General features: G+C 39.5%; 1 protein-coding gene across 1 annotated transcript; it reads right to left on the reverse strand.

The window, feature by feature from the left end:
- Positions 1-1483: 1483 nt before the first annotated feature.
- On the reverse strand, positions 1484-26225 carry LOC142195291 (transmembrane protease serine 11C-like). Its single transcript, XM_075264938.1, has 11 exons — positions 26211-26225; positions 22486-22492; positions 18235-18318; positions 16770-16909; positions 12525-12592; positions 11828-11973; positions 11399-11434; positions 5269-5437; positions 3935-4194; positions 3712-3854; positions 1484-1735 (listed from the first exon to the last, which is right to left on the reverse strand). The coding sequence occupies exons 1-11, from the start codon at positions 26223-26225 to the stop codon at positions 1574-1576; spliced, it is 1230 nt and encodes a 409-aa protein (XP_075121039.1). The 3' UTR covers positions 1484-1573.
- Between the last annotated feature and the right edge of the window lie 521 nt (positions 26226-26746).

The raw sequence follows: 26746 nt of genomic DNA on the forward strand, positions 1-26746 counted from the left end.
GTCCTGTCTTCCCTCTGCTGGTTCCTTTTTATTTTGTACCCTGCTCTCCTCTTGTCCCTCCTTGTGTTCTCTTTATTTGTCTTAGTTTTTCATGTCCCTGCGCTTGAGGGTCTTTGTGTATATTGTTGGTTTGGTCGCTGTTGGCCTTTGGCCTTTGCTCTGCTTTTATTTTGACCTCTGCCTCTCATGCGCATGTTATGTTTTACTTTGTTTTAAAAATTTTCAATAAAATTTGATTACACCTAAAAGAGCAGCAACTAATAAACAGTTCAACAAGAGATAAATTGAATCCAGTATTTTTACATTCATCAATATGCAAAAGTTGTTTTTTTCCTTCAAATTGACAGGAAAGAAAACATCCTTGTAGCCAATGAACAATAACTTTTTCATTATTTTATGTAATTTATATTTACATGATGAATACATTTTATTATTAAAATATTTATACATATTTATACAGAACAGTGTAATAAATAAAAATATGTTTCAATACATGTGCAACAAGAAAAATAAAGTGTGATGCTGTAAAATGGTTTCATAAAGCTCTGTTCATACTGTTATTTTTTTTTCTATTTAGGGGGCGTTCACACTATCGTCTGTGTCCGACAGGTAGTGTCCGCTCCTAGTGTCCGTTCAAAATCTGGCACGGACATTAGGAGCGGACACTAGCTGTGTCCGTGACACCTGTCATTTATTTAAATGGCGCTCCTAATGTCCGTGCAAGATTTTGAACAGACACTACGAGCGGACACTACCTGTTGGACACAGACGGTAGTGTGAACGCCCCCATAGGCTAATTTCAACATCTGTGCTGTTAGAGACTCTGCTACAGAAACCGACAAAAATCAGCCGAGAGAAAAGTCCTGGTGTCCGTGTGTAACTACTGAATTAGCAGTCCGACTCTCCATTGTTTGGGTACCCTGACGGACCCAGTAAGAGAGCCCAGTACAGATGTGAAGCTAACCTAAGGTTTCTGTTGCTGTTTGACGTAAATAAGTCACATGAATCTATTCATTACAAAATGCATTACGATGGATCTATCATGGCTCCATTAAAACTGAACAAAGTCAGAGTTCATGTTGAAATAAAGATGACATTTTTCTTAAGTTTTTTTATATTTAACTGAGACATCTCCAGTTTGTTTTTCATGATGAAAATGAGCTCTACACATAAAAAATGCATTCCAAACATAAAAACCTACCAGTTGTCCTTGAAGGCATTTTGTACCTTTGGTAGAATATTTTTTTGATTGCGCTACTGGAGTACTGGCTATACGAATACACATATTGCGACTTCTCAGGAGCCATGACCCAGCATCGTTTTGTGGGTAGGAGCACTCCTATAGGCGTCATACTGGCAAAAGCACCTTATAATCCACCTTTTAGATGGAAGCTACCAAATAAACATTTTTTGAGCTTTAGTTCAAGTCATCCCAGGATAATATTGAAAAGTATATAGGTAGAACATTGCTGACAATCCGCTCCTCTGCCAGTGTAAAATCTTAATGGGAGAATAATACTGGAAGATGTTTATAGTATAACACATTGTCTATTTCATCTTGCTACGGGAAGAGTTACACCCCGCACTTCTCTCTTATCCAGTTGCGAAAATATGTGACCTTAGTGTACACCCCAGGCTTCATAGGTAAAGCACAACGATCGCCAAAACTAACAATTCCTATGAGTGACCACCTGTTATTGGACTGTAGGGTAACTAAAGGTCCTCCAGAGTCACCCTAGAAAGAAAAAGAACATTGTTTTTAATATTATTAGACCTGAGCAATGGAATGGATTTTCAACAAACTACTTGTCATTAGGTCTTAGTTCTCAAACAGTCAAAGGGGTTGTACTATCAGAGATAACTACTTTCAAACTACTATCAGGTATTTGCCAAGTATCCTCGTTCCCCTGGTTAATGTTACTAGAGAGAGTAGTTGTCAGTCGCTGCAGAGAAAATAGATTGTTACATGGCAGTCATTCAGAAGCCATAATACAAGGATGGCTTGATATCTTTTATATAGCACTCCTCTTTTGTAGATCAGAACCCCTTTAATATTTTTATTAGGGAAGTCTTACACTGACCTTTGTAGATATGGCACATAACAGAGTCTGTACAGCAGCACAAAGGTTGTGCAACTTTTTAATGGGGAGCTGTACAGGTTCTGTGGGTAATATAACTAATGTCACATGCATTGTCTGGTGTTCTCCATGAAATATCTTCAAATCATGACCTGCTATTGGACCTTGTGCTATTCACAACCATATTATATGTCAAAGTTTGGTACAGTGTCAGTGAATACGTTTAAACAAATCACATTTGCCTAATGTGTTAAAAAATGCGGCAGATTCTAGACATGCTGCGGCCACGATGGGTAAAATATATGGCTAATTCTACAAGGAAATCTGAATATAATACATGGATTTCGTTGTGGATTTTTACATGGCTATCAGGGCTGGTTCAGTAGCATGTTGCTTATGTGATGTGACCTCTGTAGAGATGGGAATAACTGTTTCCCATACAATCTCCTATAGTTGGACTTTATAGGAACAGCTATGTATCTGATCTGTGGGGGTTTAACACCCAGGCCCTGCACATGTCTGCTGATCCAGCTGCCTCCAGTCACTGGAAAATACAGTAGTGGACAGGGAACAAAAGCAGACTGTACTTATAGCGCCACCACTATACAGTGAACAGGGCTGTAACTGCTCCTATTACTTCAATAGCAGCAGACTATTTTCACTTCCTGTCTGCTGTTTTAGCTTCTGGCACTTGGAGAAAGCCAAAACAATGGATCTGGCAGGGTCTGGGTGTCGGACCCGATCAGATCAGGTACTGATGACTTTAGATAGGTCGTCAGTATCAAAAATGCATTTGGAGCCAAAAAACTCTTTAAGGCTGGGGCCTCACTGGCTGGAAACGCTACAGTAAAAATCGTGACGTTTTACAGTACTTGCAAAGTGGATGGGAATCCCATGCCCACTTTGCAGAAAAAAAACACAGAGCGGACACGCTGTGATTTCCTAAACCGCTGCGGTTTTCACAATCGGAGCATGTCAATTATATCTACGGAAACGCCAGTGGCTTTCCCATAGATATAATTGTAACAGAAAGTCCGCGGGGGAAAACTCAGTGGACTTTCCGTTGAAAGCGCTGCAGGAAGAACCACTAAGGTCTAGTGGGGCCTTAGCCTAAGACTAAGTACCCACATAGCCAAAAAAACGCTGCGGAAAAGATTGTGGCGGAAATGCATTGCAGTTTTTTCCACAGCATTTTTCACAGAAAGTGTGCAGCGTTTTCCCCTGCAGACTTATTGTTCCTGTTATACCTATACAGAAAACGCCCCGCTTTCCGGCGCAGCAAAAAATGCCTTGTTATACATTATCTGCAAAGTGAATGGATTTCTGGCTAATCTCAGCCACACTTTGAAGAAAAAAAATCTGCATTGGAAATGCTGCAATTTAAAAAACATGCATGTTTTTATAAACTGTAACATGTCAATTATACCTATGGAAACGCTGGAATCTTCTGTATGGGTATAATAGAGGCAGATTTTCTGCAGCGTTTTGGCTGCATGGGGTCTTCATCTATGTTTTCTTCTCATTAAATTTCCTTCTTCTATCAAATGCACTAGCTATGGTGCTTCTCAATAGACTATAATTGTCTAATGCAGAGTTTTCAGATTCACAAACTTCAGGTTTACAGCAAACATACCTGACATGAATCAATTTTTCCTTCCGTGTATCCAGCACATATCATTGAAGGTTTTATAAGATAATCATACATCTGGTAACTGCTGCATAAAGCCGAACTGATGATTTTCAGTTCAGCCTGTTGTAGGACTGAGGATAAACTCCCTTTAAAGAAAAGAAACATTATGGATTACATTCATCATAAATTTCATTTTCTCTCAGACTTACAAGTTTTTTTTTCTAACCTCCAAATGTAAGTGTTCCCCATCCAGTAACGTAACATGAGGAGTTGTCAGGAACGAAATCTAGTTCATCTGGTAAACATGCTGACTGGATATAGGGCGTAAAGGTTATTGGATTTGCTAAATGGAGAAGTGCAATATCATTTACATATACTCCGCTAATGTAATTCTCATGAATGATGATATTTTGGAGTTTCAACTCATATCCAGTGCTTAAAGAAATTGTTCCTAAGACGACTGTCCAAGAACTCACATTGCTGCTCCTGTGGAAAAATAATAGTACTATTTAGCACTTTTTTCATGGCTGATTTACTAAAGAAGAGTAAACAGTTGTTCATTGGCTCTGGCATAAATAGTCACATATACTGAACTCACAAAAGTCCCAGTCTCCATCTAATTTTGCACACAACAGGGAAAATCTAGTAGAATGCAATTTTTTCATGTGGATAGGCAATAACTTGCTTTGAAAGCATAACCTATTTAAGGCTAAGGCCCTATGTAGATTTAAAAAAAAAAATTCTGCACCATTTTTATTTTTTTATGTAGATTGTGAGCCCCACATCACAATGTACTTTTTTTTCCCTATCAGTATGTCTTTGTAGAATGGGAGCAAATCCACGCAAACACAGGGAGAACATACAAACTCCTTGCAGATGTTGTTCCTGGCAGGATTCAAACCCAATGCTGCAAGGCTACAGTGTTAACCACTGAGCCACCGTGTTGCCCTGACCATTTTTAGTTTTTGTTGGCTAGGTTCACCCTTGCGTTCAGGGGACCTGAATAGGGGAGAGCCCGTGAACTAAACAATGGTTACCCACTGACACCCGCAGACCCTATAAAGACTATAATGGGGTCCACTAGGTTTTATACTGAAACTTCTGTGCAGGACTTTTCTCTCCGACTATTTCTGGCAGAATCTGCTGCAAAGTCTCCTACGTAGACTGCAACGCAGATTTGAAAGTAGCCTAAAATTGACAGTGACAGCACTTAAAATTGACAGTGACAATGCAGCTCTTCCATCCCATGGGGCCCCAGCCTAAAAGAGTTTGTTACAGAAATTGCTATGACCATCCTGTTAACATTAATGAAACCTGCAGGAAGCCATGCATATTCTGCAGAAATAGCTCCACTTAGATTAATGGAACTGGTTTTTATTTAGAGAAGTTTCTTCAATATATCTACATATAAGAACTCTACCCTAAACTCCTTCCTAGTGACTTGGCGTGGCTATGAAGAGGGCAGGGGGCAGATTTATAGTCTACTATGTTAGACATCATACTGAGTAGTTAAATAATAATGGACAGTATGTTCTAGGAATCATCTGATCTTTAACTTACGAAGAAAAACAGTGCGCAGCAGTCACCAGCCAGGAATTGCTAATGAGTGAGGCTCCGCATCTATGAGACCCATTGAAGCGTAGACTGGCCTGCCAGGGCCATGAACCCACAGCGGCTGCTGATCCTCCTACAATTTTGCTTATTGCTGCTGGGCCTCCAATACCACAATCTGTAAAAAATAAACAAAAATTTTTTATTTTTTTTATGCGCAAGCTCATATAGTAGAGTACATACAATTCTAAATCCATAATACATAATGATTTAAAAAAAAAAAAAAAAAATGAAAATTTTCATACACTTTACAATGAATTGTCAGACATCATCAAGCTAGAACAGGGGTAGGCAACCTTTGGCACTCCAGCTGTTGTAAAACTACAACTCCCAGCATGCATACTTGCTCTGCTGTTCTTGGAAATCCCATGGAAGTGAATGGAGCATGTTGGGAGTTGTAGTTTCACTGCAGCTGGAGTGCTGAAGGTTGCTGAACCCTGAGCTATAATGTTAGTGTACTGTATATAGCCCTACTGTAAGGCTGGGTTCACATCTGCGTCAGAATCTCCAATGGAGCTTCATTGCAGAAATTGTTGAAAATTGTTGTGGATAAAAATCCTGCACAGAGGACTTTTTTCTCTGCTGCTTTCAGTTTTAAATCGGAGGACACCAGGTGGACCCCATTGTAGCAAATGGGGCTCACCACTGTCTGTGTGTAACCGCTGTTGTAGTGTTCCGGCTCTCCGTCATTCAGGTACTATTGTGAACCCAGCATAAATAGGTAATCAATAAGTATTTCTGTTCACTGACTGCAAGGAAAGATCTTAAGTTGAATGAATAAGCTTCATGCAGTACAGGAAAATAATTAAATTTGCAAATTAAAATGTCATATGGTTGATTTGTGAATATATCCCTTGTCAATATATTCCTCAGTGTCTCAATGAACAGCTGGAGAGTGATTTTCATTTTGATGAAGTTGGGTCTATTCTGAGCAGTATGCTGAGTTCTATGGGTAGCTACGGGGGGTCTTTGGAAGAACTGGAGGCAGCACCTGAATAGTATTTTTAAAGGTTATTCAGGCATATGCTTAGCTCAAAATCTGTTTTCTGAATGATAGAGCCGCTTTAATCTAGCTCTGCCAAAAAGGTTAGTAAACTTTTGTAATTGGACTTGGCAGTCTAATGTAATACTCACCTGATTTACCTCCTGAATTGGTGCTAGTGCTGGTGTTACTGGAATTACCGAAAACTGAAATTCAAATGATTGAGAAAATGTTAGATAATGAGATCTGTGCAAAGTCGTGGCACATATATATATATATATATATATATATATATATATATATATATATATATATATATATATATATACTGTATATGTATGTATGTTATGGAGTCCTACGGTTTCTATACAATGCAAGTCTATTATGCAGTCACGCGATGCATCTATAATACAGAAAGTATTTGGGTAACAAAGTTGCAGTTTTACTGATGAACACAAGGTGGCAGTGCAATATAGTTTTTTTTTTATATAATATTTTGCTATTGTAAAATTATTATTTTTTTAAATCGTATGTCTCACTGTGTGTGGTATAGACTGTGCAGTAATTATAGATGGAAGGAAAGATTGACTACATACAAAAAAGTTTTGCTTGTATTACTTTACAGCATAAATCTTTCCTATCTTGTATGAAATGCTATGATTGTCCTCTCAACCACAGTAGAAGACCTGAGTACAAATTGCATTGACCAAAACTTTTGAACCACTATGTGTATACTATGTACGGCTGCAACATTTTCTGTACTGATTTCAACAATGGTGCTACTGATAGTTGTGGTGAGGAAAACTGCGAAATTTAAAGATAAGAAAAGTGGTTTAAGTTTTAAGACTGAGGCCGCACATTGCACAGCTTTTTTTGTTGCAGATTTTGCAGCGTTTTTGAGATAAGCTCTTCCTAGATATTTCCAATTCCTTTTGTAGCCATTCTTGGCTTTGGCTCCAGAAAAACTGCCGCATAATCTGCAACAAATAAAGTTGCGTTTCCACAATGTGGGCTCTCAACCTAAAGCTTTCTGTGCACAGGCTCCAACTTATGTTCAATGAGTGCATACAAGTAATAGTTTCTGCTAAAATAAGAACACTTTGTCAACTCATTAACTGTTTAGGGATAGTTTTAGATTAAAGTGGTTCTCCAAAAAAAACAAAGAATTGTATGAAATGTCCGTCAAGCACGTACATTACAGTGTACAGAGCCGGAAGTAGATAGACCCAGTCCCTGTATATCATTAATATTACTCATCTCCCATTGACTTTTGTATTCCACTACTTATGGAAAAGTGGAAAACATATTCACGTAGGTCAGGTTACAATTTTAAGCAGCCACTGACTTTATGATAAATGCAACCAATATCTAATTGAATTATTATACATTACATTAGTGTCTATTAGGCTAGGTTCACACCTGTGTTGGGCTCTTAGGGACCTGAACAACAGAGAGCCCATCTGCTAAAATAGCGGTTACCTGAAGACATGTGTGGACCACATAGACTATAATGGTCCATCAGATTATAGGTCAGTGACGGCACACTTTTTAGAGACCGAGTGCACAAACTACAACCCAAAAGCCACTCATTCAGCACAATGTGCCAACACGGATCCACAATTTCAGACAATCAAGAACCCGCAAAGTATCCTTGTGCAGGTGAGGCTTTACCAAGCTTTCAATTATACAAACAACTTTGTACTGCATTTGGTATCATTTTGAACAATTAATGTTCACTATTTACATCGCACAGATATGTTTTATAGTGAACGTGCAATGTTATCAGGATGTGTAATAATATCACATGTCTGGTATAAAACAGATACTGTGTGATATAAATAGTAAAGGGCCCCCACTCAGTACAATCTGCTCCACAGTGACCCCCTTATAGTACATTTTCCTCCACAGTGGTCCTCACACAGTACAATCTGCTCCAAAGTGGCCCCCAGACAGTACAATCTGCTCCACAGTGGCCCCCACACAATACAATCTGCTCCACAGTGGTCCTCACACAGTACAACCTGCTCCACAGTGGTCCTCACACAGTACAACCTGCTCCACAGTGGCCCCCACACAATACAATCTGCTCCACAGTGGTTCTCACACAGTACAACCTGCTCCACAGTGGTCCTCACACAGTACAACCTGCTCCACAGTGGTCCTCACACAGTACAATCTGCTCCAAAGTGGCCCCCACACAGTACAATCTGCTCCAAAGTGGCCCCCACACAGTACAAACTGCTCCACAGTGGCCCCCAACCAGTTCAATTTGATCTACAGTGGCCCCCACACAGTATAATCTGTTCCACAGATGGGTACCCACAGAGAGGACTTTTAGTGCCACCTCTGGCACCCGTGCCATAGGTTTGCCATCACGGTTATAGGTCATACTCTATTTTTGTCCATGTTCATGGATCCCCCCCCCCCCCCCCCATAAACTGCAATGCATAAAGAATCTGTGAAAATGGGCATCTCTTGGGTGCAAAACAGCCATGGACATTTTCACCAATGGTCGGGTGAATGTAGGCTTAGTCCTATTGTTGTATAGTGGTATCTATTAAATGTCACACTGCTGCAACATTATATCAACTGTGTTAAGAGAAGGAGAGGTGAGGTTATAATATCATAACAAAATGAAATATGAATTAGAGGAGGGTTAATAGTGACTCATAATGAATTGTTAGTAGTGTATTCTTATACACACCTGTAAAGGTCTGAACAGGAATCTGAGTAGTTGCAGTAGGTGCAGCACTGCCTGACACTGAAAAAAGCAACAAAATGAAAATAAAAGTCATATTTTTTAAATAACATGTAATGGTCATTGTCACATTCTATACTATTTGTTTTACTTTCGAGTAAATATGTTAGGTGATAGTGTATGTGTAAGCACTTATTTTATGGATTAGTACAAGTTATTTTAATTTGTGATATTAAAGGGGTTGTCCTGTTATGGACACTTATATATACCTCCCAAATTTCAAAGGAGAGGGAGACAGAATGTCCGGCGTGCTGTGTGGCAAATTTAGCTTCACCCACTTCCACTTTGACTTCACACATTTTCATCCATTTCTCTTTATGTCCCCACAAGGGATAACACCCCTACAGTCACCACAACAGGATATGCTCCCACATTATAATGTCCCCCTCCAATTGCCCCTATAGTCTCTTCAGACCCCCCCGAGTATAATGATCAGAGGCCCAGGAGAGGTGAGGAAACATAAAAACCAGTGTTACTCACCTCTCCAGCGCAGCTTCATGCTGTCTTTGGCCTCTGCAGTGACATCACAGACGTCACGTGGGTCAGGCCAGTGTCTTAATGCATATTGACACCAGAATAACCTGCGTCTATGACATCATTGAAGAGGACCAAAAACAGCAGGGAGTTCCGATCATTGTACTCTAGGGTATGAAAAGAAAAGGGCAGCACATATGGCAAACAAGCACAGTCTGTACACACAAAACAGACATATAACATAACTAGCTTTTACCTGCGACTTCGTCTGCGGTGATTTGAGAATTGGGCGGACACAGACGTGTGAAACTGTAAAAGTGCTTTAAAAAGTTTGGTGGGCTAGCAAATGTGATGTGATGTGTTATATTGTGTATGTCGTGATACAGATAATGTGATGTGTTGTATTGTGTATGTCGTGATACAATGTGATGTGTTGTATTGTGTATGTCGTTATACAGACAATGTGATGTGTTGTATTGTGTATGTCGTGATACAGACAATGTGATGTGTTGTATTGTGTATGTCGTGATACAGACAATGTGATGTGTTGTATTGTGTATGTCATGATACAGACAATGTGATGTGTTGTATTGTGTCAGACAATGTGATGTGTTGTATTGTGTCTGACAATGTGATGTGTTGTATTGTGTCAGACAATGTGATGTGTTGTATTGTGTATGTTGTGATACAGACAATGTGATGTGTTGTATTGTGTCAGACAATGTGATGTGTTGTATTGTGTCAGACAATGTGATGTGTTGTATTGTGTATGTCATGATACAGATAATGTGATGTGTTATATAGTGGAAAGCTATATGTAAATGTGAGTGAGTAGAGTGAGGGCTACTCCTGAGGTGACAGTAAGGAGTGTGCAGGCAGGTTGAGGCAGGAAATGCCAGGCAGTGTGTGTGAGTCTATAGCTGGGGCTAGGAGTCCTGCTTTTGTGAGTCTCCTGCTAGGAAGCCATGTTGTTTAGTGGCACCAAAAGTAGCCTGTGACTCAATCCTAAGGAAAAACTATGTTTGTGGAAAATTGCACGCAAATCCGTCCAGGCGTTTTAGCGTGATTGAGGAACAAACATCCAAACTCACAAACATCCAAACATCCAAACACACAAACTTTCACACTTATAATATTAGTAGGATGTACATAATGTAAATATCACACTATAATCCTGGCTCTAAAAAAACATTATGTTCATACAGTTATAACTGCTCACTGCATCCCAGGGCTAACCTCTAACAAGTTGAATCTGCCAAAAACAAATCCCTGTCCCTTGGCCGTGCTGCAAATTTGTTGTGCTGTATCGTACTTGATACTGAATAAATCAAGATATTTGGAATATTTTATTTGTATTTTATACATTTTGCATATGATTAGCATGTCTATTGATCCTGTCATTTCCATAAATCCAAGACTTCAAGTATATTGGAAAATTGCTACAACTCAACCAGCACTCTGGGGTTGTGGAAGTACAGCCATAAACCTGGACAGAAATAGGACCTGTCCTGAGTCCCAGACCATCAGCCCGTACACTGATCCGTGTAATACACAGTCATGTGTATGGGCCAACAGAAATGAATGGGTCAGTGTGTTATCCGGAAAAACCCGGATAAAACGCTGATCTAGCCCACGGTCGTGTGCAAAGGGCCATACTCTAAGCTGTATTCATTGAGGTTTTCCTATTTTTCTTTTGGTATGTTTATTTTATAACTGTACCATAATTATATAATAATTATAATAATTCAGCACTTTTTATGATAATATATAGGAATTTAACTATACAAACTTTCCAATTAACTAACTGCAACAAGTACCGGTAGTTTTATTGAAATAAGGTTAAAAAAATGTAAGATTTGACTTACTATTGTAAAGACTCTGTGCCACATCAGCAGTAATTTCTAAAAGTGAAAATACAACATGCTATGTAAACCACTAAGAAAAAAGAAATATATATATACAATATAATATATTGGAAAACTTAGAATAAACTCAATTAGTGCTCTATTAAAACTATTGCTCATTGAAGGGGAGATGGAAGTATTTCTAAAGGGATCCAGGTAGTATTTCATGTCTAAAAACAGAATATCAATTATGTGCATTGTTGTAATCTCTATCAAATGAGAGAGACTTGAAACTTTTTGAGCTGTTATCATTAATCATCAACACTCACAATCAGATTGTTAAAAATTCACAATATGTCTGAGGTGCCTATGTACATATTTTCATCAAGTCTGTCCATGAGGTCTCCTTCTTTTATCCCAAATATGATATGCATTTTATTGACTACTTGCCTGTAAGTTGAAGTGAATTCTTGTCAATGTTGAATTTTGAGGTATTTTTTAGGTTTTGAGAGAGTACAGTGAGAACTGATGTATTTTTCTTGCCAGCTTTATCAAAATTGAACAATGAGAGAAATCCAGGTATTACACTTCCAGGACTACAAAAGAACAGGAAAATGAACATTAATATGAGCAGTTGTTTACTTTGAAATAATAAAGTGCAGTACACGGTTTCTCATCTCAAGGTGGACAGAAACAAGTTGTCTATGGATAGGGCACGAAGGATCATGGTAGGAATGGATGGGATCTAAGAGGACATGGTTGGTGTTGACACAAAACATTTCCTGTGGTGTGCTATGTTCACTACCACACTAATCCTCCTCTATGCACTTTGAGGTTGGGAGGTAAGTGGTGGTGATGGAGGACGCCTACTTCTGAAACCTATGCAATGAGCCTACCAATGTGTTAAAACAGCCATGTAGTTTGATATTTTTGTGGGTATAAGAATTTGGTCAAAAATAGCCCATTCAAGTTTGAGTTCTACTTATGGACTCACATGATCTGTCACAATCTTTTGTAAAAATTTTGTAAAAATTTCTTTTAATCCCACAGTCACAAATTAATTCTCACATTGCATTATTTTGGATATCTAACATGTATGGTAAAAAACAGTATGAGAGTTATGAATGGGTAATAGTGTAAGCTGTACCTTAAGCTAATAACCTGCGATCCGATGTACTGACGTTTCAGCTCTGAATTATTAAATGCTGCATTAACCTGTAAATAATAAAAGTGTATGTCGATTAATTACTATCAACATCAGTTTAGGGAGTAACCAATTATTGGACATAATTAGAGATGAACGAATACCGTTCGATTTAGTAGATATTCGATCAAATTTTAAGGTATTCGACATATTCGATTCCAATCGAATACCACGTGGTAAACGCAGTAAAAATTTGTATGCCTTCCCTGGCACTTTTTTGCACCAATAACTGTGCAGGGAAGGTGGCACAGGAAGCAGGAAAATGTAGGCATCAAAAAAAAAATTGTATTGAGGGTGAGAAAGATTGTAGCTTCTGCTAGGGAGGAAAACATTAATCAACAGCTCTTTTCAGAGCTACACTGCAGGAACAGTGTACACATACACTGAACCTGCCAATGATGTGTCAGGGTAGCATCAAGGGACGGGGGCGGGCACATGGACATCCAGCTGGGGTTCCAGTCCACAGTCCAGGTACTGGAGATGGGCTGCCAGCAGTGCCCCTCGTCAGTAGCACAAGGGAGCGAGGACGTGAACGTGGAGATCCAGCTAGGGATCCAGTCCACAGTTCCAGCTACTGGAGAGGAGCTGCCATCAGTGCCCCTCTTCAGTAGTACAAGGGAACGAGGATGAGGAAATCCAGCTGGGGATCCAGGCCGCAGTAGCTTGACTCCAATTTTATACTGGAAAGGGGCAGCCAGCAGTGACACAACATCAAGCGGGGTGCAGGGTGTAGTGCTGACGAAGCCCGAGCACCAAGAACCTATACTAGGGTGGATAGCAGATATTGTGGACCCGCAACCAGCATGTCCCGTCCACAGTACTGACGAGACACGGTTCCATGTGTCTTTGCCAGCACACAAGTTCCTTGTCCTCCTTCTCCAACACCACCACCTTCACCGTAAATAAGTAGTTAAAAAACCCCATTAATGTTTTAGGGCTCCCCCCAAGGGCCTGAAAAATAATTTTTTAGGGCTCCCCCAAGGGCCTGAAAATTAATGTTTTAGGGCTCCCTCAAGGGCCTGAAAATTAAACTTTTAGGGCTCACCCCCAACGGCCTGAAATCTAATTTTTTAGGGTTCACCCCAAGTGCCACAAACTAAAACTCTGCTGGTTAAAGGCTTAATTCACCCAAAGGGCCTAAAACACTGCTGGTTAAAGGCTTAATTCACCCAAAGGGCCTAAAACACTGCTGGTTAAAGACTCTACTCACCCCAAGGGCCAAAAATAAAACACTGCTGGTTAAAGGCTCTACTCACCCTAAGGGCCAAAAAATAAAACACTGCTGGCGCAAGGCACTACTCACCCCAAGGGCCAAAAAGTAAAACACTGCTGGTGCAAAGCTCTACTCACCACAAGGGCCAAAAAGTAAAACACTGCTGGCGCAAGGCACTACTCACCCCAAGGGCCAAAAACTAAAACTCTTCTGTTTAAAGGCTCAATTCACCCAAAGGGCCAAAAACTATGCTGGTTAGAGGCTCAGTTCACTTAAAGGGCAAACAACTCTGCTGGTGCAAGGCTGAACTAACTTAAAGGGCCTAAAACTATGCTGGTAAGAGGCTGAAGTCACCTCAAGGGCCTCAATCTCTGCTGGTAGCTCAGCTTAAGGGCCTCTAACTTAATTTGGAAGGGCTCACATGAAGGGCCAGAAAATTTTTGGAGGTCTCACCACATCACACAAACACATAAACAATGACAGTTAAGGGTGGGGGGCTGTTGGATTTCCCATTGCCTATGCCATCTGTGGTTGTCATGGGCAACATGATTTAACCACTTCCGGACCGCCCATAGACTATATACGTCCGGGAAGTGTTTGCCTAGTTCTTTTTTTGTTTAATCAGATTTTATTGAGTTTTTACAGTAAAATTACAGTAATTCACTGGGAAAGCTAAATCAAACATCAGTAAATGAAGTACAACAATAAAGCAAACAAAGATATCAACATATCATCAGTCATCACAAATTGTAATAAATCAAGGACATATAAGAATACAAAAACAAAACAACCAAAGACAACGAAAACTAGCATAAGACCTGAAACAAAAGCAACAGAAGAAGAGGCATAGATGAGTGGAAGTCTTATTGAGGTGGGAGGGAGCATCTCTTCCACCACCTCGACCAAATTTTCATATATTTGTCATGCTTCCCTTCTTTCCAACTGACTAATTCTTCAAAACGAGCCAGTTGATGCATTTTTTTCAAACCACAGCTGAATCGTCGGGGGTAAACTATTTAGCCAAAAAAGTGGAATCAAGGACTTCGCTACTCCAGTCATATGCAACCATAAATCACGCTTGTCGCCTTTAAGTGAGTCATAGGGGCCCGTCAGTAAGACAGTGTCTGGGAACAGAATAGTGGATATGTTCAAAATTCTGTTCACCTGTGATTCTACCTCATGCCAAAAGGGCCTTATCAAGTCACAATTCCACCATACATGTGTGTTTGCCTAGTTCTGACAGAACGTACCTGTACATCCAGTCAGAACACAGTAGCTGCACGGAGATCGTGCAGATACTGAAGGTGGGAGTCGGCTGTAACTTCAGCCGGAGCTCCCAGAGAGATGGCAGGGAAGGTTTATTACCTCCCCTGCCATCTCGATCGCTGTGTATACAGCAATCAATGAGCGCTGTATACACAGCTATGGACGCTGCCATGATTCAACCGCCCTCTGACCTGGCGGTCACGTGATCCGCCGGGAGCAGAGTCTTTCAAGAGCTGCTGGGTCCTACAGGACCCAGATCAGCTCAGTAAGCTGTATATACAGCGTGCAGGAGGCTGTATTTCTCCTGCAACTGGGGTTAAATGTAGCAGCCTCAGTTATAGGGGAAATCAGCCTCCAGTACAAAAAAAAAAAAAAAAAGTGATCAGATGTCCCCAAAGGTCTCTTATCACCTTATGGAGACACAATCTGAAAAAAAAATATATATATAATAAAAAAAGTTTTAAAAAAAATGTAAATAAAATAATAATAATAAAAAAATAATACGCTAATAAAACGCCGTTATTAAAGGTTCTAGCCCCACCCCCGATGACACCATACAAAATAAAAATTACCGTAACGGAGAAGAAAAACTATATTATAAAGTTTTTCAGTGACACTTTGTGTTATTAAATAAAAAATAAATAAATAAATTGAAAACCAGACACAATTTCCCTCCTATTTTGTTAATATTTTCCCGGATATAGAAAAATTAAAAAACATTCAAAAATAAAAACAACATAAAAATAAAGCCCTATGTGTCCCCGAAAAAAGACGCAAAAATTAGTTGACTGAGACATACGAGAAAAATGTTACAGACCTCAAAACCGCACATACAAAATAAACCTAAAAGGTGTCTGGTCCTGGACCACAAATTGGCCCGGTACTGAGGTGGTTAAAGGGGTGCATGCTAATGTTTCTTTAGCTTTAAATGTGTGTTTCTGTCCATTCTATTGTGGAGGAAAGAAGGTTTCCAAGTATTTTTTTAACTTTCATAGAGGTTCTATTGAGTTTGTACAGTGTCTAGTTGATAGGCTGTGATAGTGGGGTAATACTGGGACTTGGGCGTGTTAGATCCCCCCAGGCATGCTTCCCCTGCTGTCCCAGTTGCATTCCAGAGGTGTTGGCATCATTTCCTGGGGCGTGATAGTGGACTTGGTGACTCTCCTTAGTCGAATAGTGGTTTCCCCTGAAATTAAGCATTTTTTCCCCATAGACTATAATGGGATTCAATATTCGGTCAAATAGTCGAATGTCGAGGGGCTACTCGAATTGAATAATGAATATCAAATATATTTCACTACTCGCTCATCTCTAGACATAATCATTATTATACAGGATATATATGTTATGTTGTTGCCATGCTGTAAATGGTACAAATCCCGAAATATGGCTTCCTGATTACTTATTATAAATTATTACAATTATCATCAATTATGAGAAATTTGTTAAAATTCTATATATACAGTATATATATGTTTTTCTTCAAGAAACAGCATCACTCTTGTTTGTCGATCGGGTGTGTCAGGTGTTGCGATTCACCTGAGCTAAAATATCAAGCACACACCATGTACAAGAGAGGTTTCTGGGAAAAATAATATTGATTTCTAATGCTGGACAACTTAATGAAACAACAAAACAAGGATAAGTCTGTACACAGAACCAGCCATGTGGGATGTGAAATGACATTGTAGGAATATTAAATGTCTTACAAACTCTTTAATCGGAGCAGCCAGTGCCTGGAATGGAAGGCTACCTCTATGACCATACTGATCTGTGTAGTTTACATTTAAGATTCGGAAAGAGCCATTGTAGTAAATATAGCTGGTGCTCGGCAACTCCTTGGTTGAACCTATAAGCAAAAACATTATATTAAAAACAAAATTATGGTACACGGTTACATTTTTGATAAAATTTCAGCACCATGTCTTTTGCCACAAAAACAGTGAAATGAACTAGGTTATGGAGCCCATAACATACTATACTTATATATATATATATATATATATATATATATATATATATATATATATATATATATATATATATATCAGTTATTGTTAATATTATTACTATGATTATTATATGTAAGTTTGATATATAGTGCTATATGTATAGTGGACATTATCAAGTATTATTACTAATATGATTATAATGATTGTTACTTTTATAGCTGTACCTAGTACTAACCATGTATATAATATAATGTAGTTAAAGAGGACCTTTTACCACCTTCAGCAACTCATCTTCTTTGTTTTTTTCTTTAGTAGGCACCGTTTCGGTGATTCCGGCACATTTTGAATCCACATTTCTAGCCTCCACCCTTCCTGAATAATCACTCCTGTTACATTTGGTAGCTGATATAAGTATTAGGCTTTCTACTTTCAAGTGGGTGATCTCACACAGGAGCAAGCAGGTGGGTAAGATTCTGAGCTCTCTAACACTGTCCAATCAGAGGTGGAGAGTGTCAGATCCCAGAACGACCCCCTCTTATCTGCACTAGCCCCAAACCCACTTGATAACACAGAGTCTAATTAGCATACCAAGCACAGAAACTAACTGCACTGCACTGATTTCTCAGGAATGGTGGGAGCTAGAGAAAAAAAATCCAGCTGAGCTGTTATCAGTGGAGCAGCAAGTATTGTACAAAACATTATCAAAACCTTTATATGATTTTATCTTCCTCTTTCATACTTCTGCTGTATTCGTTTTATTTTCGGGCAGAATGCCCTTTATCCTTTAAAATATAATTTATTTCACATTTTGTTGATTATTTCCATACTGATCTCTTGTGAGTACAATACAAAGTTGTTTAGATGTTGCATCTTTTCCAACAATCAAAAATCTTTTGGACAGACAGATTTTTAACAATCTAGCGAAGTGCCTATATTAAAGTAGGATAGATAGTTTTACCTACAGTGCAGACCTGCCAATATGTAAGTCTTTAGTATTTATAAATCTTGAGCGAGGAATACTGAGAAATATGATCTCTAAAACCTCCAGCATTTTGCGTATATAACTTTTTGCAGGCTGTAACCTAGGATCAGTGCAAGATATGAAAAGCAATGGAGTCAGTAAGATTTGCAGATTGATAATCTTCTTAAGCCATAACCCATGGAGGACAGCTATAACTGGACAATAGGGTGTTTACCATGAAGAAAGCTGAATATGTCTTACCATGCATTGTAACAATTACAATTGTGGCAGTCACAGCGGCAATAATGGCCAATAGCATTATAATGCTGAGAACAGCTATTACTGCTTTCGTTCGGCATATATACAATTTCATTTGTAGATCGAACTTGTGTTATCTAAATGAAAAGAAACAATTGTAAAATAGAAAAATCATAGCAGTTAATTCTAAATATTTCTAAGGGGGCGTTCACACTACCGTCAGTGTCCGACAGTTAGTGTCCGCTCTTAGTGTCCGTTCAAAATCTCGCACGGACATTAGGAGCGGACACTAGCTGTGTCCGTGACACTTGTCATTCACTTAAATGGCGATCGGGTGCGTTCTTTTGCACTCCATGCTCTTCCTTCATTGTCTGCATGTAAAGATGTCCGACTTTTCAAGTGGACAGAAAAAACCTACATGTTAGATTTTTCTGTCCGTTTGAAAAGTCGGACATCTTTACATGCGGACAATGAAGGAAGGGCACGGAGTGCAAAAGAACGCACCGTGTCCGCTCCTAATGTCCGTGCGAGATTTTGAACGGACACTAGGAGCGGACACTACCTGTCAGACACTGACGGTAGTGTGAACGCCCCCTAACATGTCCACCAGATAGGTCAATGACATTCTACTATCTGAATGGAGAGGCGGTGAACCCCATTTGCCAATTTTCAGGATAACCCGGTTCTCCCAATAGGTCAAGATATACAGCATTTCTTAAAAGACAGAAGATTCCTTTTAATGGCTATTTTATGTTTATATTGCATATGTATCTGGAAAGTAATAATTACCCTTATTTACATCTCCTTATTTACATTGTTACATACTATACCTCTCATAAATATATAAATTCTGTTCTAAATATGTCTAGAGACAAGGTAAGTTGAGATTAGGCCAGGTCCTATGTCTCTGCCTATTCCATTCACACCATGTACCTAGAAGGAAATGATAAAGTGCTGATGTGCTGATATTTGGTACTTGCCTCCAAAACTGAAACTTTCCTAGGGTATTTCCTCTGATCTTTTGGAGTGGCCTAGAATAAAGTGAATAAGTTTAGTCTAGATCACTTCTTCTTCTTCATGTTGTTATTATGTATTGTCTTTTTAATTTATCCCTGCTAAGCGTATTTTATTGTTTGCCATTGTTCCAGGTAGCCAGGAGCACATGTAGAAGTCACAGGATCTAAAATAAGGCCAAAGGCAGCACCTCTTTTTCAGGACGTGACTGGCACATAAAGTGCCTGTGTCACCAATGAAATAAAAGTCTTGTGGTTGTGAAAACATTTTGCCGGGCCCAGGAGATTTGTCGGAGGAAGAACTGAGGAAGACCTATGATATTGTACAAATGACGGATGCAGACGTAAGGTACCAATTCAGTAATAAATAGAACTCCAAAATGAGTGTTAAAATAGAAATACTCGAGGGAATTCATCAATGCCTCTATGCCAGTTTTCTAGTGTAAATGTGTGATAATGAAATGTATCTTTAGCGCAATGCCCTTTCTTGTACTGAACATGCACCACATCCCCTGTTCTGCATCTCACTCAGTACTTTCTGTGACTGTGGATGGAGTAGACCAGGTGGGAACTTGTGCAACAATGTGTAGCACAGAACCCTTCTATTCATGTGTAACTTCAAGCTACCAGGCCCTAATACAATATCTGTAATGCAGCCCCTAAATACTATGTGCCATTAAGAATAGTGGTATATTTTGTGTGGCAAATTGATGTCTGGAGTTCACATCAGCTTCCAGGGCCCAACAGCGACCGCAAACTCTGAACCCCTTTGCTTCTATTTCTATAGCTGCAGTAACAGTTTCCTTGTTTCACCATCATTATTGTCAATTTCCCTTCTTACCACAATAGTGCCCTCCACAGTGTACCCTCACCATGCATACTTCCCAACCATCCTGGATTCTGCGGGACATTCACAGACTCAGTGTCCTGTCCCATGGTCTCGGTCGGCGGGAGGTATGTCCCGGTTTCAACTCAGATCTGCGTCTGGAGGACGCAGATCTGAGTTGAATATATACACGAATTGAATACATCAACTAGCCGCTGCGCTTTGGCTAGTGGATGTGTAGGCGCAATGTGATGACGTCACATCGCGCCTAGAACTCTGTTAGTGAAGCTGCGAGGGAGCATTGGAAGGGTGGGTATCAGTGTTTTTTTGTGTTAAACATTGAGGTGGAACATAATGAAGGGGGGGGGGGGAGAATGGCATGAAACTGTGGCAGATGGGGGGAAAATGGCATGAAACTGTGGCAGATGGGGGGGAGAACGGCATGAAACTGGGCAGAGATGGGGGACATGAAACTGGGGGAAGAGATGGGAGGGACATGACACTGGGGACGGAGATGGGGGGACATGAAACTGGGGACATAGATGGAGGGGGACATGAAACTGGGAGCAGATGAAGGGGGTATATGAAACTGGGGGAGAGATGGAGGGGGGACATATAATTTACGGGTGACCGTAGGAGGATTATACTGTGTGGGGGTACATGAAAAATGAATGAGAATGGGCGGAGTCAATATAAAAGTGGGTGGAGCTAAATTTTCCGCGGCGCGTTGTGCACTGCACGTTTTATCCCTCTTTCAGTTCTTCAAAAGTTGTGAGGTATGATTATGGAAAACTGTACCCCACCAACCATATCATAGCAGAACTGACAGTCAGTGTCTCCCACTTCTAACTAGTGCCAGGCATACAATTTTCTTTATAACAGATAGATTTTCCCCACATAGTGTGAGTCACATTATTCTACTGCTAAACAGTCACAACCCTTTAGTTTTAACACAAATCTTTAATGGGGAAATTTAACCCAAATCATTTCAATGTGGTGCAGGAGATTACAAAATACCAAATAGTGAAATATATCACTTTCCTAATCTGTTTTCAGGAACAAATCTTTAACTTTTTCCTAGAGATTATAAATAGTCGATGACTACAATCACATGGAAAGACTTGGTCATTACAAAGTTCTATGGATAAATTAATATCAGTCGTATCATTTTGTATTACTGCTATACCAAAAAAGAACCATGAGCTTCACTGCGAAAGTGAGAACTTTGATGATAATGTCACTGAAACCTGGTTGTTAGTCCACCAAACATACTGTTATAGCTTAGACCAGATAACACAGATAGTAGTGATTATTTCCAGAGAGAGAGACAATCTCTAGCCTTGGTTGATATAATCAGGAGGGCTACAATAAGTTTCTCTGTAAAAGCTTATTATGGTCATATGTAACCGTCTGTCGACAATAATCCAAGCGAAGTCAATACAATATGATAAAAAGTATATCAACATAAATAGGCTAAAGTCAAACATTTCCATTAATCATATAAAGAAAATGAGTGATAGTACAGAACTGGCTCATTAACATAATCTACAACTTGTTATTATTAGCTTTCTATAGCACCGCAGGCAGAATAATTTCATTAAAAAGATTGACAGAATCAAAATATGATCACAATATTATATGCTGTTTATATGAATTTCCATAGGTAAAATGAAATGACAATAGGTTGCAAATTATGTTGCATTGTATATATTCACAGTCAGTATTGGCAATAGGTCATTATGAAATTATACTATTTCTAACAGATACGGCACCATATTACAAAGATGAAGAGAGAGAGAGAGAGAGAGAGAGAGAGAGAGAGAGAGAAGACCCCATTGAATAAAAGTATTCATTACATTCAGGAGGTTCATGATCTATAAAGGTTTGTCCCAGGTTATGTAGCATTATTGAGTGATTAAGAAATAATGCAGCTAGTCCCAAACTTGTCGTCTTACCCTCCAACTAATGGAAAGATGAACCTTGGTCACTATGTGAGTTCTTACCTTACAGACTGTTCCTTGTCAACTGCACTTGGTGGCTCAGGCACTGAATGGCTAGTCCTAGGCGCTGGGGGCTTTGACAGTAGCTGTGAAGACCTCCTGATTTGAATAAAACTTGTTTGGCAGGCTGAGGTCTCCAACTTTAAGACCAGCAATGAACACAAAAAGGAAGTAGCACAAGATCTAATGAAGTGTGTTGTGTTGGTCACCTATGCTAAGGGTAACTTACTTCCTGGAGTCAATATGCTGTAGGTAAATACAATGCATCCCAAAATCACATGGCACCTTACCACATTCCGATACAATATACTGTAGATTGATGGGATTCCAAGGTTAATGAGTTTCTATGGCTAGATTCACATCGGTGCCTGACTCCATCACTCGGGTCCGCCAGGGCTCCCAAATGACAGAGAACCGGACCGCTGAACCCCAGTAATGAGGATCACTGAGTATCCATTGTTTTCATACTGAAAATGGTGGAGAGAAAAGTCCTCTGTCCGCCGATTTCTGGCGGTTTCTGTAGCGAGTCTTTGGCACAGATGTGAACTTAGCTTTAAGGATGCAAACAATACAGGGATCTGCAAAATTAGGCTAGGTTGGCATCACTATTTTACTATACTACTCATGCATCCATTTAAAATAAAAACAAACATATGGCAAAATTTGGATGCTATGTTACTATACTTTTTGAACATTAAAAACTGTTAGTCTAAGGCCCGATGTAGTGTCCGGCAGCAGAAACTGGGGTGGCATGCATAGAGGTTTTTCCCGCAGCACTTGCCACAGGAAGTCCTCATAGGTTTCCCCTGCAGACTTTCTGCTTCCATTATACCTATAGGGAAATATACATCAATTGACATATTGTGATGTCCAAAACCGTAGTGGTTTTGAAAATCGCAGCATGTACGCTGTGTGTATTTTTCCGCAAAGTGGGGATGAGATTTGCTCTACTTTGCTGTGACTGTAAAAAGCCATGTTTTTTTTTTCTGCGGTATTTATGTGACAGGCAAGTCACAGAGTTTATGCCACGTGAGACCCGGGCATTAAATTATTGCCTTTCCACGGCATGCGTTTGCACCCATTTTTTTGGCATATGTTTGTTGTAAATGGATGCATGAGTAGCATAGTAAGAGCTAGAGATGAGCGAACACTGTTCGGAACAGCCGTTCTGAACAGCATGCTCACAGCACGCTCTCTACATCGGGCTGAAGAGATCCAAGTAGATTGAAACAGCTGTCCTCGATTGAGAGACTATACCTGGTAATAATCCCAGCGTCATTGCAAAACAAAGGCCTCTTGGAAGGTTGGGCATGATGCTAAAGGGAGCAGCCATTATTGGGTTATTTCACTGGAATCCTGTCATAAGACAGGCTTGCACATTCCAGTGAGCGCCCTCTATTGGTTTGCAACACTGAGGCAGCAACTGTCTTCCTAATTACATCATGGAAGGCAAATTTGCATATTCTTCCCATAGTTCCTTGCAAAGTGGAGTGCTAAAGGCTTAACAAGTCTCCACACACCTATATGGTGGTCTCTCTCTAAGGAGTGACAATATCCCCTTAACCATGTGTATTATACGTAGAGAGAGCTCTGTCCTTATGACAATACACACATTAAGGTTTTTAGTTTTGTTTTGTTTTTTGTTTTTTTTTACTGCTCCTAGTATGGACCCTTTGTTACAACCCTCCATGTCTGGACTTCAGTCTCATATTATTTGTTGTAAGTGCATGGCTTTCTATTGTCTGGATGCAGGGACGATAGGCCTCCAGTATATGACTCCTGACAGTAGCAAAAAATGTTGGCTGCCAGTTTCATCTGAAGCTCAGAGCTGGCTGCTTACATCTATGACTTTGACTTTATCTGATTTATCTGATTGGTTGAGAAGTCTGAATGTACGTTTTAACCTTTTTTTATTGGATTGGATTGAATCCAGACAATCAAATAAAAAAAGAAAATAATAATCATAATGCATATTTTCTATATGTTAGGTCTTATTCAACTGGCCACAAGGTAGGTTTTTACACTGATTTGTCATGTTTTGCCACAAGATCTCGTGATGCAAAAGCCTTTTTTTTGGAACCTCTCAAAGTCTAAGGGAAGAAGCTGTGTGGCCACTAGGTTCACTTCTCCACTGCAACCCAGCCCACTTTAGCTTCTGTGGAGGTGGATGTAATTAGTTGTAGGATTCTTGGACAACACTCTGGTGAAATCCCAGTTGGAAGCCAGAGCAAATTGAGTCTTCCTTAATTTAGCATGAGAGACCATAGTTCTCGACTTGCTTAAGGCCTTCTGGCATGGCAGGTTGGGGAAAGTTCGGGGGCCTTTCTCTTTTAAGAGAAAGCTTATGATGGACCTTTTTTATGTAGATTGTGAGCCCCATATAGGGATCACAATGTACGTTTTGTTTTTTTTCCTATCAGTATGTCTTTGTAGAATGGGAGGAAATCCACACAAACACAGGGAGAACATACAAACCCTTTGCAGATGTTGTTCCTAGCAGGATTCGAACCCAGGACTCCAGTGCTGCAAGGCTGTAGTGCTAACCACTGAACTACCATGTTGCCCCTATGATGGACCATATTCTTGTGGGCATTTTTTAGTGTGGTACTCACTTTTTTGGCACATGGGTGATACAAGGTGCCATCTCTGATCTTCTAAAAACCATAATTAATAATGCACTTTATGGTCGTCTGAATAAAGCTTTATCATTTTCCTCACTTTAATTTGGTGCTAAACAGTTGATAAAACAGCATTGTGACTAATATTGTTGACAATGGCTAACCAAGTATCAAAACTATTCCCTCAGGATCAATGTCAAAGGTGGTTACAAGGGAGCATGCTACTTATGATTCTTCAAGTCACATTTAGTTAATCTGTTTTTCTTTAACAGGCTGAGTTTCCTCAGTGAGACAACTACATATAACTGAAATCTGGGAAATTATCACATTTTTAGATTTCTACTAGTAGTACCTGGAAGAAACCCAGGCCAACACAGGCAGAACATACAAACTATTTGCAGATTCGAAGCTAGGACTCCAGCAATGCAAAACTACAGTGCCAACTACTCTACCAGTTTTCATATATCGCCCTAATCCTATTATCCTATCCTACCCTACTAATATTATAAATGTGAAAGTTTGGTTGTTTGTGTGTTTGGATGTTCGTTCCTCGATCACGCAAAAACTGCTGAATTGATTTGGATGAAATTTGGGACGTAGATAATTTGTAACCTGGATTAATACATAAGCTACTTTTTATCCTGGTCAAATGACATGGCTTCACAACTGTTATAAATTTATGTTCATATACTATTTAAGGGCCCCTTCACATGGAGGATACACTGGCTGATTTTGAATGTGTAAACGTTCCGAATCAGCAGCGTTTAAAGCAGGTCCCATTGCTTTCTATGGGAGCCGGCATACGTGCACTCCCCATAGAAATGAATGGGCTGCTTTTTTCCCTATTGGTTGCACCGAGATTGTGCAATGGCACCAGGCTACGTGTCATAGAGCTGGGGAGGAATATCATAAAGGTCACTATTCTTACCGCAACCGCTAAAGGAGGCAACATGTTGATCCCCTGCCAATTAATGCCAATTATCCCAAGGCTGCAATTTCCCCTAAAGTTGGCATTTACAATGACCAGTAATAAGTCCCCGGGCCATACACTGAAAGTGGCAGAAATTCATTTGGGCACGCCTTGCTTCTCACATGGTCAGCTTTATGTCAGTTGCTCAAGAGTATTGAGTGCCCAAAACTTACACATAATGGTAGAAAATAATAAATCATACAACATCGTCTATAGAAGTATGTTAACTTAACATATGTGTGCAAAAAAAATAAAACGATATAAATTTTGCGATTACCATATACCATATCAAATACCTAATCACTTAGATGCTAAACTGCAGCTATTTGTCCCTGTTACAGCGTAAGCGATATGACGGGTGAATTTTTTTAGCCCATTCATTTTTTTATTACTTACACATTTTTCATTTCTCTCTGGACCCAATTCTGAAGTCCACGCAGATAAAGTTGAAGGCAGAAGCTAGTAGCTACCGTATATAAATACGTGCCATAGAGTGCACCATACATCGACATTTCAAGTGCCTATGGCTGTATAATACAGTGTTACAGCGACTCCAGGTGTCTTCATACTAGCTTCATACACAAAGTTCCGCCATGTTAATAAGGAGTAGCAGTGAATGCAGTATTTTAGATAACCATATATGCTTAGCTTATTTAATGTCATTAAAGAGGTTGTTATTATAAGCTGCTAACAAAAATAATACTCTTTCAAATCTGGTGAAAATGAACAATCTCTACAGAACATATGCTGCATTTGTATAGCATGTTTTATGTGCATTATATATAAAGCGATATTGCTTGATCTGTATAGCAGCTTATACAAGTCAAACATTTGGTTTTAACATGTTTCTCCTATGAAAGTCACGTGTCTAACAGCCACACTGAAAAACCACGGTAACTTGTAACACCACTTCTTTTCTGTACTGCTAGGTCTATCAATACCTGAACAGTCTCACAAATTTCTATTGTTGACTTTTCTACATTACCCCAGCAATTCAAAGAACTTTGAGATAATATCTTACGATTGTCTTTGCTTAATATAATGCCCTATAGTTAAAATATATCAAACTATTGTTCTTATGAACAGTT

Source organism: Leptodactylus fuscus, chromosome 1 (genome assembly GCF_031893055.1).
Source record: "Leptodactylus fuscus isolate aLepFus1 chromosome 1, aLepFus1.hap2, whole genome shotgun sequence".
NCBI lineage: Eukaryota > Metazoa > Chordata > Amphibia > Anura > Leptodactylidae > Leptodactylus > Leptodactylus fuscus.